Source organism: Branchiostoma floridae, chromosome 14, assembly GCF_000003815.2.
Source record: "Branchiostoma floridae strain S238N-H82 chromosome 14, Bfl_VNyyK, whole genome shotgun sequence".
NCBI lineage: Eukaryota > Metazoa > Chordata > Leptocardii > Amphioxiformes > Branchiostomatidae > Branchiostoma > Branchiostoma floridae.
This window is the reverse complement of record NC_049992.1, coordinates 1,622,692-1,639,491: the sequence shown is the minus strand read 5'-3', so window position 1 is coordinate 1,639,491 and position 16,800 is coordinate 1,622,692. Positions and strand designations below refer to the sequence as shown.

Genomic DNA, 16,800 nt, shown 5'->3' with positions numbered 1-16,800 from the left:
AGGGTCATAATACTTGTGATTGGCGGGCAAAGCGGGACATATGGGGCTGGGGTGCCTGCATGGAAATTTTATGCTTACCTTTACAATAGGAAACATAATGTTCTTGAACCTTTGTCTTCTTCTGCCTTTTCTTTCCTATTCAATTCCAAAAAGCAACAAATAAGTTCAAGGACCTGGACCAGACGGCTGTCACCATTGTTAGTCGTAAAGTAGCAAACACTGAGGTTTTATTATATTATGTAGCAAGTGAGAGGACAGAGCTGGAGAGGCTGGTCACCATGGATATGAATGTGTTGAGTAAGAATAACAGAACAATAGTTTGTCATACTAGACCATGTGAAGGTAAACCTTTTGTATTTGCTTACACATTTTATCTAGTAACATTTTAATGTTGTTCACATTATGTAATTTGCAACACGCTCTGTTGCTGTGTTAAAATAGACAAGCATGTTCAAGGATCAACGTGCGCATGCTACTGGCCATCACCAAGGTCGCAGTCGAGATATCTATTCATGTTCCCCGTAGGGGCCTTTAATTTGAAATATCACCCGCAATTTATCACGCTGCGCATGCGCATTTGGAACCACGCTGACGTTTAGATATTGGTGACCTGTTGCTGCAGATATGAAGAACTCCGCCAGGGGGTGCAGATGAGCTGTCATCAGCTGCGCACAGACATGAAGGGCCGATATGACAGGATGCGGTTCGAACTGGACGAGCGGCAGGGCAGGATGACCGCCAAGCATGTAAGGAAGATGAAAGTTATAACGTCTAAAATATTTTTATACGTTTTTTATTACATACATGTCAATCGTCCGGGAATCTGAATTTTTCTAAGTGGATAAAAGACCCAAATTGAAGTATATCTTGACATATGCATGTCTGCAAAAACATCAACATGAGCAGTAGTGTGGAGTAGTTTGCTGTTCTAAATGGTTCCAAAACGCTTTAATTTAGTGTAGCTACCTGGCGGGTTCCTTGTTAACTACAAAGTGCAATAAGGCCGCAATGCATAATGATGCCTCGGTGAAAATCTGCGCTTTCACTTTGTTCTGCATTTTACTTGACAAAAACACGTAATTCTATTCCGACTCTTTCATTCCTTCTTGACTCTGACCTGAAAAGTACAATCTTGAATATTGCTCTGTTTTTTTCTCCTTTTGATCAAACAAACAAATAAACAACACACAAACAAACACCCCCAGGTTAAGGAGTCCCGGGATCTGCAGCGGCTGACTGACCTGGCCCGACTGCGCGTGCGCGAGGCGGAGCAGGAGCTGGCCATGGTGCTGATGCAGACCGAGCACGCCAAACACGAACTGCGCATGCTCAGGAGGAAGTTCTTCCCATCAGAGGACCCCAAGAAGTAAGTCTTGAAGATTAATCTTCAGATGGTATCAAGATGGTCCAAAATGTTTATTTGTTTTACTATAAGATGAATGTTACCTATCTTCATGTTTACCAGGTATGCAGGTACGTAGGTAGGCTTGTAAGATGAAGGTTGATGTTCATCCAGAATGCTCAGGACTTGAGTTTTGTCATGACTAGTATGTGACACATTCTCGTCTTGTGTAGCTGTTAACTCCACAAAAAAGCCCAAGAAGTAACAAGGTGCCCGTATCGAAAAGTCGTGTACGACATGCAAAATTTTATAGCGGAGTTTGGGGGTAACAGGTTCGCCCATCCTCTGACTTAATATGAAGTCCCAAGGCCCGCTACTTTTTGAAACAACCCTTACTTATGGTCATGTCCTGCAACACATTTAGAGTAATCCATACTTGCTACTCAAAATAAAAACCTCATGATTATGACTTGATTTTGATAGGAAGAAGAACTTAAGGTCTTGTCTGCAACACATTTGTACTGCGTAAGTATATATGTTGTTTCGATGATCGTTATAGAGAGTAATGAATCTTTACTACTAAAAATGGATCGTCATGATTGTGACTTAATTTTGACAGGAAGAAGACCAAGGTGACCCGGCAGGAGGTCACGGAAGACGTGAACTCTGAACTCAGCCGGCTGGCCAAGGAACTGGGCATGCGCGTGCAGGAGTTCAACCAGATTGAGGTGCAGATCGAGCTCCACCTGGCGGGAGAAGCAGGAGCTGCAGGTGAAGAGACCTGTGCGGAAGACGGTGAGGAAACTCGCGTTGTGCTGGCGGGAAAATCGAACTACGTGCGTTTTATGCCACAGAGGACTCAAGACATATATCTCACTTGATAACGGATTTGTCTATTCGATTCATTTGCATTAGAAGACGGACGGAGTGGAAAAAATTACATTTTTTTAAAATGGCAAAGCTTTGCAATGATAGAATACTGTGATTGACAGAAATTTTCATTGTTGTTTGCACACCTGTGTGGCCCATGGGCTCAGGAAACGGAGATGGGCGTCACCCGATATGATTTAGAGTGTACCTGTAGGAAGGAGTTGAAATTTTATCCTAACTTTTAACATTAGTACTTTGTAACGGCTACTTGTGTTTGATTAAGCCCTAGCTGTTTGTTTTTCATGAATACATGAATAAATAGCAATAGATGAGACAACTGGATGACAAAAATGATCTTCCTACCGTTACCAGGCGACCTGAGCCGGGAGGAGGAGATGGCGCGTCTGGAAGCTGCCCTCGACTTCAAACTGCGCGAGATCGAGGCTCTCCAGCGGCGCCTGCGCGACAAACAGATCCAGACGTCATACGGTCAAAGGTCAGTGATGGCTCCATTTTCAGTCCCTTTGCTATTAATAAGATAACTTAGTAATAAATGAAGTTGTATCTTTCCTTTATTTCTGCTGTATGGTTATGTATCGTATGTACTTAAGTGTGGTTGTTCTGAAGTTTCCCTGTCTGTCATGTAAAATTATATCAAGCTTTAAGGATCTTGATGGTATGATGTTCGTCACGTGTAGGCCCACAGGGAGAATAGCTAACAGAAAAGTCTTATTTTGGATCCAAATAAAAATGTTAAAGTCCGACTTGATTCCCTTTGTTTGTCCTTACTGCAGGAGCGTCAGCAAGTCGCACGGCTTCGGCAGTCGCCGCTCAACTCTCGGGACCGGAAGTGGGCCGCCTGCTACATCCGGTGGGAGGTCTGACGTCACCTGGGATTCCGAAGCGAGCGCCGTTCCGCTCAGGTCTGACGAGAGCCTGTCTCCATGGCGACAGAGGTCGCTGACCCCGCTGTCTCCCACTACGTCACCGCAAAGAGAGGAGATGGGCAGGTAAACTTAAAGGAGGTTCACTCACACCTTGCTAAGAAACGGCGTTACAGCTGAACAAGCCGCCTGCAGCTGGGTAAAATAAAGACTTTAGATTGAGCTGAACTCCGGACGTTAGGGTATAAATGGTTTGATGTAAAACTCTGTCTTGCTCTAACTATTCTCTACTATTGTTGGAGTATATAAAATGTATACCCCCTATCACTTTTGCTGAACAAGGAGATGTTATCATGCATGCCTTTATTGGATTTCCTTTGTTGTTAATGATTTCGATTGCTGTCTGTTTTGCCTGACAACAGTTTATTTCTCTGATTTTATCAATGTTGTTTTTTTAAATTCAATTCAGACATTGTCTCCTATATTGATCAATAAACACCGAATTGTATTAAATTGATTGACAGGTCTCCGTCAGAAGTGACGCCTGCGTCCTCCCGTGCGGGACAGTCCAGTGGGATCGGCAGCCTGAGTCACAGTTGGGGCTCGGCAATCTCCGTGGATCATCGGAGACGCCTCGCGCCTCTTCGGGCTCCCGGCAGCGCGCCCGAAGTCTCCCGGAAAGAGCCGATCGGGCCCGAGAGACCCCCTCGCTGTTCGTCGTCTCCTTCCGTTAGGACTAAGGCGGAACATTAGTGCAAGTCTTACATGTTAGGCCATGTTGATTTGATTAAATGGATGACATCAACCCCAAAAGTGACGCGAGCATGCGAATTAAAAAGATAAAGTTGCCTTTATCATGAAATCAAAGTGTCCAAAAAAGTTAAACAAATGAAAGAACACAAAATGTATACTATAGCGAACGATTAGATTGAATTTCCTCGTTTGGGCACTTTCATATCTTCTTATTTGACCTTGGAAATGACCTTGAAATTCTATGACATTAGCATACAGTATACGTTTTTTTATATTTTTTCAATCTACAGTATATATATTAGCTCATTTCGCAGCATCTTTGTACGGTTGATAGTATGGTTGAAATCGTTATTGTTGAAACGGATAGAAATTTTTTCTCGCTAATGTTATCCATACACACAAATTTACATGTCATGAAATAGAAATTTTTACGAGTAAGGAGTTTCAGCAGCGTGGTAGTCCTCACACTCACTGTTTGTTATGGGTGAAATCACGTCTAATGACATGGAAATGATATGAAAGTTATAAAGTTTACCTAGCCAAGTTCGTGGCGTTTTGTATATAAATTATTCACCTTGTTTACGTCAAGATTAACTGCAATATGTCACTGATATTATATTTCAGATCTATGTTGGAAGGCTGTTCTTTTCGCGCGTACATACTCTAGTAGTTTACTTGTAATGCTATTGATAAATTGTATTACTCAACAATTCTACATAGTACAGATCCTTGTTAACAGTTTCATAGATGATTTATATACATGATACTGAAAATAACGATAACGAGGAGGAAACATTATCAACAAAATAACTTGGAACGTTTTCTGAGTACAACCTGACCCTATAAGGTCCTGCAGCACGTTACCATGCGGTATGTGCTGTATAAAGTATGCACATGCATGAAGTAACGGCACTGTGTTGTGCCGTTATCTGCCATGCCTGAGAACAAAACAGTTAAACCCTGACCTAGATATCTCACTAAAACAGGATTCGCTTCATCCATTATTAAAGTATTTCCAATCTTCCGCCTGACTAAACTGAAAAAAATGTGTGTTTGTTTCCATGAGGCTTGTTGACATCTTTTTAGCATTGTTCGCCACTTGATACTTTACAAAAGATTTTAATGCAGTTTTTGTAATACGCATTACAATATCATAAAGCCGGCAACCTGTTTTGTTCAAGTTTCTTAGCAACGGCTTTACGGGCAGTGTTTAGTGGATGCCTGGTTGTCCCCGAATGAATTTCTCTGGTCAGTGTGGGTGGTTGATGTTCGGTTTGTTTGTCGGTGGTTCTCAACGTTATGGAGAAAGAATTGCTGCGTTTAAAAGATTTCGAAATGGACGTTACTATTGGGCGACCTGAAGACGCTGTGTTCTTGTAAAAGAGGAGGATTTACCGACGTGCCTTTGGACAACTTGTTGCTGCATGACACAAGACGACTGTGCGTCGTACTCGTGGAAAAACAAGTTAACGTGTGTTTTTGTCGTTGTTTCTCAACGTTTATGTTATCAAATAGCTCAGCCTTTCCAGTTTCCGAGCATGCAAGTTGTGATCCTGATGTATTCTGATAATATGTAAGATTGCCACCAAACGGACAAGAGATGTCGTCAACAAACATCGTCCCCAGAAAGGTGCCGTCAGCAACACGTTCCTCCATGGCCATGGCTGAGAAAATCGCCTATCACGAGTCTGTGATCACCCAGTGCAGACAGTACTACTACAAACAGACTCTCGGCAACCACCTGCTGAGGAAGAGGGTCAGAAGTACGTGGAAACAACTGAACAAACTGCGGCAGAGTACGAGAGAGGTTTGCCAAAAATCGACGGATGCCAAACGACAGTTGTACAAAGTCAATGCTGAAACGATTGCTAAGTTAAAAGAGGAGTTATGTTCTACACAAGCTGCCACAGTAGACACTGTAAGCACAGCACTGAGCAACGAGGCTCTGATGTTAGCACAACTGGATGTATACAAAATGTCGTCCTCAAAGCAAATTCGGCAGGCGAAAACCACGTTTGGACACCTTCAGGAAGTTTGGAACAAGATCCGCGAAAACAGCAAAGTGTTGGTGGCAAGAGTTTCCGATAGAAACCGGCAAATTGATGACTTGGTGGGACTTAGAACTGCTATTCTGGACCTTAATGAGAAGCTTCTAAACCAGAATATTGACCACTGCTACAGAGAGTGTTACGAAGATTTCATTTCCGTTGTTCGGGACTTGGCAACAGAAATGAAGGAAAAAGATAAAACGTTGTTAGATCTTTATTCTGCTAAACAACTGGCCGTAAATACGAATATTGATATGACGTACCCTCTACGGAAAGAGAGAGCGCTTTATCAACACAGCCAGGAAAAACTCGACTGCAAGCTAAAGGAAGCGCGATCAAATCTCGCGAGACTTCAGAGCGAGATTCGCGAGCTGAAAGGCGAGGAAAAGCGATGTATGACCTTGGGACAGGCAATGTCACGGCTCACTAAGGAATGTCACGCCAAGAACGCCACCCTCGGAAGTCTCAGGGACAAGATTGAAGTTTCTGAGAGAAAAGATCGGAAGGAACAACAGCAGCATCTCCGAAAGAAGACATCTGGCAAAGATAGACAACTTCGCAGAGAAACAAGAAACCTTAAGGACATGCGCAGAACGTTGCGCAGTTATCAAGTGGTTGTAGCCTACTGCGGGACGAGTTCGTACAGAATACGCCCGTAACTTGGATGTAACTCAGCAAAACGGGGTGAAGCAAATCCAGAACATTATTGTAAAACAGGGCGTAACGTTTGCAACGCTTATTCAGTATAACAACAAGGGGTAAACTATATTTTTGTATACGCTAATTCACAGCTGATCGACATATGTAGAGTTAAACCTGTAGTAGTGATCACCTCTACGTAAAGAACACCTAGCCATTGGTATAAAGTCAAATATGTGCTAGTGACCACATCTACACGTAAGGACTACCTGGTTAATGTTTTCCTATTGACACAAGTACTATGTAGTGACTGCCTGTCTGCATAGGCCATATTATATCGGTTCCCTGGATGGTCTTCTTGGGCAGGTTAGGTTGTATTTCACAAGGAGACTCACTTGAATAATGGTATAAAGACGCCGATGGCTCAGGGATTCTTGTAACGGATTTTGTTGTGAAATGTTTATCATATTGATGTATATCTCACATGATCTTGTATGGGCTAAAATTTGTGTTTTGACTCACTATAAAAACAACAGCAGAAAAATCGGAACCGACTTTGTTTGGTTTGACGCAGTCTCATGCGTCCACCTATCATGAATTATTCAGTAGGGATTAGAGTATGACGCAAAGAGGACATTCGGTGTTTCAGTTGTTGTTATCAGGTCACACATACAAAAGCTTAGTAAGAAGAGCTAACTTTAGTAGAAATCAAATATACAGAATATCTTTTTAAAATGCTCTGAGAGAGATTTTTTGTGTATGTGTATATGAGTGTGTGTGTGTTCGCGAATGTGCATTCGTTTCTGTGTGTGTGCATGTGTATGTTCGTGTGTATGTGTGTGTGCCTTGCATGTAATACATGATACGTCCGCATTAGGGCTGATAGCATCAGGGTTCGCCAGACCTCCCTGGGAAGGAGAGTGTTCCGCGCACAGCATGCTGGGCCGCGGAGACCGGATGTAGCTGTCGGACATCTTCCCTCTGTGTCATGAAGAGTTCCAAGGTCATCAACAGCCCACAACAACCGAGCCAGGTACATTCTACATCTTCCTTTCCCACGATGTATTATTATTATAAATGTTATTGTGTCAAAGTTGTACCCATCCCAAACAACTACATTTGCGCCATGCTTGTAAACGTGTTTTTGACCTTGTCAACCAGCAAGTGTGGACATGAACCCTTCTGACCTAATCTTTGTCAGCGAAAATATGACCTAAACTTTGTTGAAAATGTTAGAGAACTACAGCTGATAACAAACAATACAGCGAAGATGTTCCCCATGATTTTCACAACACACAAAACATCATCACAAGACGCAACACCACTCCGTCACATGTAGCGTATTTATTTCTATATACCAGCGCGAGCCGTAGTAATATCACAAATGGTTAAAGAGACGGACATGATATTTTCTATATTTCTATTATCATTTTCCGGAGGTGAAATAAAACGTATCCATACGAAAATAAACATCTGAATGATAAACAAATATCGTTCGAGAAATATCATGTAATCTTACCCAAACTTTATTTAAAACAGCTATAATCTTCATCAAAAGACAGTAACTGATCTGAGAGGTTTGTTAAGTTATATGGTGTTATTTTCTTAAGTCGTAAAATAAATGTATGATAAAATTAACATACCACAATACGTTTATTTACCCCAGTGTATTGTGGGGCATTGGTATGACCTTTTAACTATCAAGGTCAATTCTAACTCTTGACTTCTCATTTTAATACAATATTCCTTATAAAGGTATATACATCGAATAAGCGTATATGTACTCAATACAAACATATCTGACAAACGATAGACTGTATACGCAGCCGAACGTACATGTATCAAGCGCCACGTACGAAATAATATGTGTTATTTCTAACAAATCTGTATAATCCAGCTCGAATAGACTGAAAGACATCCACAACGTGTAATACGTGTATGTCGCCAACCCTGTCCTTCCCTGCGCTATCCTCAAGCATAATTTTATGATCTCAGAACCACAGAGTCAAATTAGAGTAATTTTTGCTAAAATCCATCGAAGGTTTCATGCTTTTGGGAAAGCTTCACCCAACACTGACTTGCAGCACCACTTGGTCTATAAATAGCCCTGTAAGTTCTCTGTTGTTAACTTCTAGAGAAGGCAGGTTCGTAAGGAAGGTATGCTTGTAAGCAGGACAGGCTGATGACGACAGCCTACTGTCCGACGAAGTTCGCTGTGAAGTCGGACCCGCTCTGGACCGTGATTGGTTTCTTGGAGCTGTTGTCCATGAAGATGGAGGTGTACTGGCCGCTCTGGAACGGCAGGAGGGTGGATTAGCGTTATACATAACGTTGCGTCTGTATTTGTTTTAACGAACTTGGTCAACGCAAGGCCTCATAAAAGTAGTAACATAAAAGGTGACTATGCCCCCCCCCCCCCCCGGATGCGATGGTGCAGACGCTACAGTCGGTATGTAGGCTACAGAAGTATTCAGCATGTTGAAGTTGGTAGCCTCAAAAGAAAGAAGAAGAAGTACAGACTGTAAAGTTTGATCCGGAAGGACCCCTGTTCTAGGCTCTTTTACAACATGTGCGCGCTTGAGGTATCGCTCTCTCCGAATACGGGGCCTCCATTTAACTTTCTATCCAATGGAAGGCCTATACCGAAGCTTATTCGCACCTGAGTGAAGTGAGGAAAGTCGCGTAAAGTGTCTTTCCCAAGGGCAAAAGATCGGTAGCATGGCAGGCTTTGAACCCAGGACGTCTGGGATCTGGGCCAAACACTTTGAAATTACGCCAAATGACCTCACTACTAGTTACCTGCATGTATGCAGGTATGGTTTTGATGCTGGTGGGAACTTTTCGGTAGCCGGGGATGTAGGGCGCTGTATCTCGTGAACGGATGGTGCGAGCACGACGATTTTTGGTACGTGGGTTGGGGATGGTAGCCTGACACTCAGGTGTGATTTTGGGCCTCCTGGCGCTTGACCTTGACATTGAAGGTGGCATTTTTTGTGTTTTGGGGGCACTTTTGGCGCTGTGTGTCCGGAACGATACGCGCGATTGCGACGATTTTTGGTGCATGGGTGGGGGGTTGTTGCCTGTTGCCTAGGATTGACTTTGGGCCTTGTCGCGTTTGAACTTGACCCGGCAGGTCGAATTTTGTGTCCGGGAGGGGTGTTTCCGGAGTTATATCTTCTGAACGGCTGGTGCTGGCGCGATGATATTTGGCACATGTGTCGGCGGTGGCTGAATAATGCTCAATTTTGGCGCCCTTGGTGCTTGAACTTGACATTTTAGGTTACCTTTTGTGCGGGCACGGGGCGTGCGCTGTATCTCCGGAACGCAAGGTGCCATTGTGTTGCCATTTGGTACGTGAGTTGTTTGTGGTGTCCTGGTGGTCAGGTTTGTTTTAGTGTGGTTGGGGCATCCTCCCAATATCTGCTTGGTTTTAAAAACAGATTATGGTTGGGTGTAGAACCATCATCTGGCCTGGGCCACCTTCAATGTATCAGGTTACTTAGTGGCACTGACAGTTTGCCAGATGACGGGAGTGTACAAGAATATATATCTGTTGGTCAGGTATAATTGAAGTTTGCTTATTACTCTTTGTGGTGTTTCTAGAGCTGTATAGTACTGAGTTTTAAGTTCCGGTACAAGTTCCTTTACCCTGTTGGCAATCATGGTTGAACTTGAACTTAAACAGAAGAAGATGCAATTTTCTAATGTGGAGGAGAACTGTATAGAGTGTGGGCATAAGAGAAAGGTATGTGTATGATTTGTCCTGTGTTTCTTTTTGTTTCTTTGGTAATGCCATTTCCATACTGTATACATGTAATTTGTTGTTTTGGGCTAGTCATATTCGCTTGGTTTTTGGGCCTGCTTAATCTATGGTACAGGCAGGGTTAAGTGGTGGAGGCTTAGCTTTGTTCTGTTTTAAATTCAGTATCGTTTGTTGCATTTTGTCGCGGCAAATATATGATGAAATTCCCCTTCTAAGCAACTGCTCATTGGTTTGCGGGGATGTTTGCTGGGTGTTTGCTTTGACTACAACAGCTTCTGAACTTTTCAAAGCTTACATTGCCAGCAGCTTGCCATCTATAAATGGGATTGACAAGGACATTTTTCATAGTAAATTATGCTGTTAAATTTGGCTTAGATACTACAGGAGATTTAGGTTTGGGTTGGATGGATTGAATGAAAATATCATACCACCCTGGGGACTAACTGTTGCTGCTGCATGGGGGCTACCACTATTCATGTTGTCTAATGTCTATGGAACTACAGATAAAAGTATCATTGGTCAAATTATGCGAGTAACATTCCGATGTCAAGTGAATAACACCCCAGAAATAAATCTTTAATGAATATCATTGGAAGAACACAAACCAAGGAGACTTAGCAGCTGCATTAGGTCAGTACATTGAAATAGGAAGATATAGAGTAACTACATGTGCATGGGCCATCTGAGACAAAAAAAGGTAGCGTCTCAACAACTTCAAAGTACTGTGGTTGGTTACATACTTAAGAAATCCAAAAAAAGTAATGTTCATCCCTGTCCAAACTTACAAATTCAGAAAATGGAATTTCAGAGTCAGACTTTTGCATGGTGCACAACCAACACAGTAAAAAGCTCATTTTTCCAACCACGTACCACAGACAAAAAGGCAAAAATACACAATAGGTCTACAGAAACCCAATACATTTCATGCAGGCCTGAGGTCTACGAACTCTTGTTTTATAAGATTTTAGGCACATGGCGAGGAACCCTTTCTGCTCCCCCCCCCCAAAAAAAACCCGCCAGTACCCACCTGTAGCTCCAACATGCCGCTGACTGAGATGGTGAACACTCGACTGTTGCTCTCTATGCCTGTCACGACCTCTAACGACCTGTGTGGGAACAGCGGCAGGGAATTGGATTCTATTTACATTTAGGGTTTAAAAAGACAATAGAAAGTATAAAGGTGTTGGTGAACATCAGTAACATTTATGTTTAATAAACAACACTTTATTAACCTCTTCTAAAAGTTCTATTTATTCTACCATATTCAATCTCCAAGTAGATGCAGAGTTCGGCTCAGTGCTTTAAGTGTGTTTCTAGAGGTCTTCATTCTAATCATTTCTGCTTATTAAAACATTTAGTATAGCACTGATATCTGTTTGGAGATAATCAGACTTTGGCACGTCGAGAAGCATTTCTGCGTCCTTGGTTGAACTAGTGCAGTGATGTTGTTAGAGTTTCAGAGTGACATATCTCCCTACAAATCGTGTACAGTCGACACGCCACCCTAAGGGTCAATGACACACACTGCCTTAAGAAAACGTTTCAATCCGGTCGCCTTCTCGTGTTGAAATGTTTTCCTTTCGAGGTCTTTTAGCAACAAGCCGCCACATTTCGCGCTATGGGAACTACAACAAACACTGGGGCAGCCGTCCGAACCAGGAGCTTCAAGTTCTGTTTGTGGGTCTGGGTGGTGTTTCTGAAGAGGGCACTGTGTAGATTTCTTTTAGTTAGTACTAGATACAACAAAACAAAGACAAACAAGACGATCTGCAAAGAACTTCATCTTGTCCATCAGAAGAGTTTCTGTCTGTGGAGCTCGTACTGTGGAGATTTTTAGTTAGTTCTAAATATGACTATGACAACACATGGACAAGAAAAATTATCTAAACAGAATTTCAAATATTCTCCGTCGTAATACGACAGATAAAATTTGTACATGTCCTAGTTTGTCCCCAAACACTCACTACTTGTTTTCGTAAACTTACGGCAGGGTGAACGCGACCTGGTTTGACTAGCCTGCTCCAGGCCGTCAAACAGAGGTACGGAGATAGCAGAATTTGGCAAAAAATCGACGCTAAGGTTAAGGTAGCAGAACACAGTTTTCGGCCTATGGGGATTTCTATAGTTAAGGGCCTCAAGGTGACTAGCTTCGACGCAATGAAAAATATAGTAGGGTGCACTTTTGGAATACCAAAATCGGATATGTTTGAGTTGAAGGTACAAGCCACAATATATTAAAAAACAAAAAAATACTGTCGGCGTATCGTCTTCTCACGCCCTCTTTGAAATGCCCCTCTGCGGAGGTCACAGAACTGCAGCCGGCTCACGCTAGAAAGGCAGTTGCGTAATGGAGCGCATTTATACACAAAATAGAAAAATTTCACAATCCAAACCATGCAGTCTCAGAGTCGACACCTTCCGTGACCACGTAGCACAGGTTATATCTGGCTGCCCCTCAAATAAGGCTTTTTACCTCTCCTTCAACAAGTTTATCCGTACTATTTTATGTACCCGCGTCATACTCCCCGGGGTTCGCCCACTAATACTGTGTTCTGCTACCTTAATGTTCCCCCTTCGGCTGGCCAACTCCTCTGATAGCAAAACTCCCCTGGCAAATTATTATGCCTGTAACAGCCAGCGTAGTCAGTCTGGTAGAGACTAGGTAGAGACTAGGTTCTGGCCTGGTCTGCAAACAGAAAGCGCGGTTCTATCACTGACGGTAAACTTAGAAACAACACAACACGTCAGAGAACAGGGTGGTCCCACTCTGAGTACCCAATCCTCTAGCCCGTACAGAATCGTACACACCGACACCACTAGCTTCGTATAACAATTTGTTAGTGGCGTGTAAAGACTCCACAACGTAAACAATGGCCAAACCCACGGCCCTAATCTGTTCAATGTGCGTTTGTGCTAATCTCTTGTGCAATACACCATACAGCCGCATGAGGGCTGCTGGCGTACAGGTGCCGGGAAAGAGAACGCACCTGCGCAGAGTATACTGGGGCAAGGTACAGCATCCTGGGGACGACTGGTGCGATGGCTGCTTCGGCAAAGAATGGGGAGCTAGACTAGGTATTAGGATTATCGGGTGTCCTCGTTTTCATCGGTCAATAATTAAAGGTCAGACCGGCAACATCATGAACCGACCGCCTCAGTGGGGACCGCACCGCAGGCCGCTAATTGAATGACATTTAGAACCCTGATCTTTTCCTCGTAATTTACCTCGTAACCGCCGGGTACATTTTTAAAGACTTTTCTTATCGTAAAAAGGCTACTAACGTGTGTTTCTGGTAGAGCGAGTTGATCAGATAAGGGCCCTAATGCGTTACTTACGCGTGTCTGATACGTTACTTACGTATGTCTGACGCGTTACTCACATGTGCCTGACGCGTTACTTACCTGTGTCTCTGACAGAGTGAGTATGATAAAGCGAGGTAATGCAAATGAGCGCCGTGACGCGTTGCTTATGCGTTACATACGTGTCTCTGGCCGACTGAGTTCATACAGTTCACACGTTACTTACGTGTATCTCTGACAGAGCGAGTTGATACAGATGAGCACCCTGACGCGTTACTTACGTGTGTCTGACGCGTTATTTACGTGTGTCTGACGCGTTATTTACGTGTGTGTATTGCGTTACTTACGTGTGTCTCTGACAGAGTGAGTTGATACAGATGAGCGCCCTGACGCGTTATTCATGCATGTGTGACGCGTTACTTACGTGTTACTAACGCGTTACTTACGTGTGTCTCTGACAGAGCGAGTTGATACAGATGAGCGCCCTGACGCTGTCCCGCGGTCTGAGGCGTTTCTGCCGCGGGTGGCCGATGTGCAGGGTTGCCGAGAAGTGGTAGACGCCGGGCCGGTGCGCCGTGAAGCGGCCCTCCCGCAGGTTCAGCCCCGTCCCCCGCACAAACGCGCCGCCGCCGAACGGCTGGAGGGGCAAGAAGGGACATTTAGCGCCACATAGGTTCAATACATAGATAAAGAATGGAGTGTTTGCCTTTCCTTCGGTAGGTTACGAGTTCAAGCCTCGTCGAGTCTTACGAATCCTTAGACTCAGCTTTTTTGTAAAGAGTATGAAAGTTGAACACAAAACATCACTACCAGTAAATTAAGTCCATGTTGCCAAGGGCCATGGAAAGCAGATATAGGCGTCGCACTATGGAGCACCTGGTGCGGGAAGGACATTGATATAAAAATTACCAAGTTCTTGAATTCTATCAGGGTTTTCTTAGGTATTAGCATGGTTTCCAGCCGTATTATAGCTCCCGAGTCTCTTCTGTCATCTCCGCAAATAGAAGAGACTCGGGAGCTACAATACGTCTGGATACCAGGCTACCAAGGATATACCGTGCCAGAGGCTTTCAAGTCTTTCAACGTTGACATTTTACCCACAATGCATACACTCCGCATGCGCGTAGGTTATGACCTCCTTACCGTCTGGAAGTTCTTGAGCTCCATGAGCGTTTTCCGAGGAATGACGACGTTTCCCCGAAGCCTGCAGTGGAAGGCGTCGTGAAGCTTCGGCGGGGAGTTCGTGTCGTCCCAGTACGGCCAGATGCCGAGGTGCTGGGACACGTTCAGGCACTTAGGGCACTGTAACATGTCATAAAACATATCATTATACATGTGTGTGAGTAGGGGTGTAGTGTGAGGGGTATGGGGGGAGGGGGGTACATGTGTGTACATTTGTGTGCGTGGTGTGTGTGTGTGTGTGTGTGTGTGTGCGTGTGTGTGTGTGTGGCTGTGTGTGTGTGTGTGCGCGCGTGTGTGTGTGGCTGTGTGTGTGTGTATGTGTGTGTGTGTGCGTGTGTGTGTGTGTGTGTGTGTGTGTGTGTGTGTGTTTGTGTGTACGTACATGTGTTTCAAATATGAAGGCCAAGGTTGCTTCCTAGTGACAGAAGGCGAGCTCCAGGCATCAGTTCCTGACCAAAGCGTGAGTGTGGAATGCGGAGAACCTTGTCGTGTTGCTGTGAGATGTCGTGCTTTGGTGTGAGATGATCTGTAGGCGGGGTTTCCGACTAGTTCTACAGCTCACAAGTACGTGTGACAATATGAGCCTCAACTCAGTACTGACAGGGACGGACGGGACATGACTACATGAACCTCAACCCTTATCTGATAAGCACATTTATCTTATAAGCACATTATCGCATGCGTCACTCCTGTTCAGCATATAACTAGATGGATTTGAATCCTCCGTTAACAGCCTTATCTTGTTTTCACGTCATCCTTATAAATGCCCCACGACAGGAGATATTTGCTTGTGTTGTAGCTAATTCTGTTGACGTTTTGATAAAGCTCGGAACATCGTTGTTGCTGGATCCTAGCCATACCTGGAAGTGTTGCTTACGAAAAATACAACGTGTATAGATGGTAAGAGGTCTTTTCATAGTATTCATTTTCTTTCAGTTCACTTCATATCGTATCATTCCAGATATAGATGGGACTAAGCTAATCACTTTGTATTTCAAATCGTTGCAAGTTTAAAAGAGAAACAATAACATTATTGACCTCCACCAAAGACAGAAAATCCACCAATCAATCCCAGGTCATATTCTAGCCCCTGTGTTGACCAAATCATTTCTTATTTGTCATCATCATCTCTCACCTTCTCTTGTAGCAACCTGAGCGCTCTTCTCTCGGCAGCCTCTGGAAAAGAGAACGATGTGGTACATCAGGGATGCGTCTTTACCTTAGCCTTAAATCTAGTTGTGCTGTTAGAGACTTGCGAGTGCCGGGAGATCCTGTAATGCCTGGCCAAGTCTAAGTGAGTTTCGTTCTTTAAGGCGTATGAGTTTGGCGCCAGAGCTCCATTACACGCGGAACCGAAGGCTTAGCTTAGCGTCCAGTAAAACAGAAATAGTTAGCAGTACATTTAAGTAACTGACGGTTTTCGGAAGGATTTACGTCCTAGCTAGACTAGCTGTCACATGCTGCTTTTTATAGAGGAAAGTTGGCAGAAGCGACGGTGATCAAATATGGCGCTGAAGGTCAAGGCTAGCTTTACCGTAATTCGGGCAAAGCCGCAAAACGTGAAGATGTCGTGAAAGTCGCAAACCTTACCTCTGACCATTTCCTTGAATTCCCGGAACATTTCGTCCTTGGTGATGACGGCACCGGGCGGGCCAGCTGGGCCCCGGGGACCCGGGGGGCCTTGTGGGCCGGGCGGGCCGTGCTGGGGCAACAAACAGGCAGAGATGGGTCTTAAGAATGATGATACATTTGTTCGATCTATTCTGAAGGAAACCAGGAAGTAGAACATATACTGGAACATATTGTGCAAATATTCGATTAAACCATGTGGCATGATGCTACGTTCGGACTGAATAGTATATAGAAAAGTAAAAAAATCTACTCGACTTGTCACGTCTTGCATTGTATGCAGAGTATGTGCGCCAAGGAGCACTATTAAAAAAACAGCAGTCGACTGAGGTGAAGTATGATGCTTTTACACGTAGCCAGTAGCGGTGCAATATGAGTAATAATGAGGGG

General features: G+C 43.9%; 3 protein-coding genes across 3 annotated transcripts in view; 2 read left to right on the top strand and 1 right to left on the bottom strand.

Moving 5' to 3' along the window:
* Positions 1-671: 671 nt before the first annotated feature.
* Positions 672-2,223, top strand: LOC118430847. The gene is made up of 3 exons (XM_035841880.1): positions 672-746; positions 1,206-1,366; positions 1,962-2,223. The coding sequence occupies exons 1-3, from the start codon at positions 678-680 to the stop codon at positions 2,221-2,223; spliced, it is 492 nt and encodes a 163-aa protein (XP_035697773.1). The 5' UTR covers positions 672-677.
* Positions 2,224-2,588: 365 nt separating this feature from the next.
* Positions 2,589-3,975, top strand: LOC118430683. Its single transcript, XM_035841671.1, has 3 exons — positions 2,589-2,708; positions 3,007-3,222; positions 3,621-3,975. Exons 1-3 carry the CDS (start codon positions 2,608-2,610, stop codon positions 3,847-3,849), a joined length of 546 nt encoding a protein of 181 aa, XP_035697564.1. The 5' UTR covers positions 2,589-2,607; the 3' UTR covers positions 3,850-3,975.
* Positions 3,976-7,865: 3,890 nt separating this feature from the next.
* LOC118430839 (adipolin-like) overlaps positions 7,866-16,800 on the bottom strand; it is a 15,871-nt gene continuing 6,936 nt past the window's right edge. Inside the window, exons 3-8 of the mRNA XM_035841872.1 lie at positions 16,372-16,483; positions 15,917-15,957; positions 14,743-14,901; positions 14,046-14,236; positions 11,327-11,405; positions 7,866-8,828 (exon numbers count right to left, since the gene is read on the bottom strand). Of these exons, the coding sequence (XP_035697765.1) occupies positions 8,730-8,828; positions 11,327-11,405; positions 14,046-14,236; positions 14,743-14,901; positions 15,917-15,957; positions 16,372-16,483 (681 nt within the window). The 3' untranslated portion in view covers positions 7,866-8,729. The remainder of the gene's footprint in view (positions 8,829-11,326; positions 11,406-14,045; positions 14,237-14,742; positions 14,902-15,916; positions 15,958-16,371; positions 16,484-16,800) is intronic.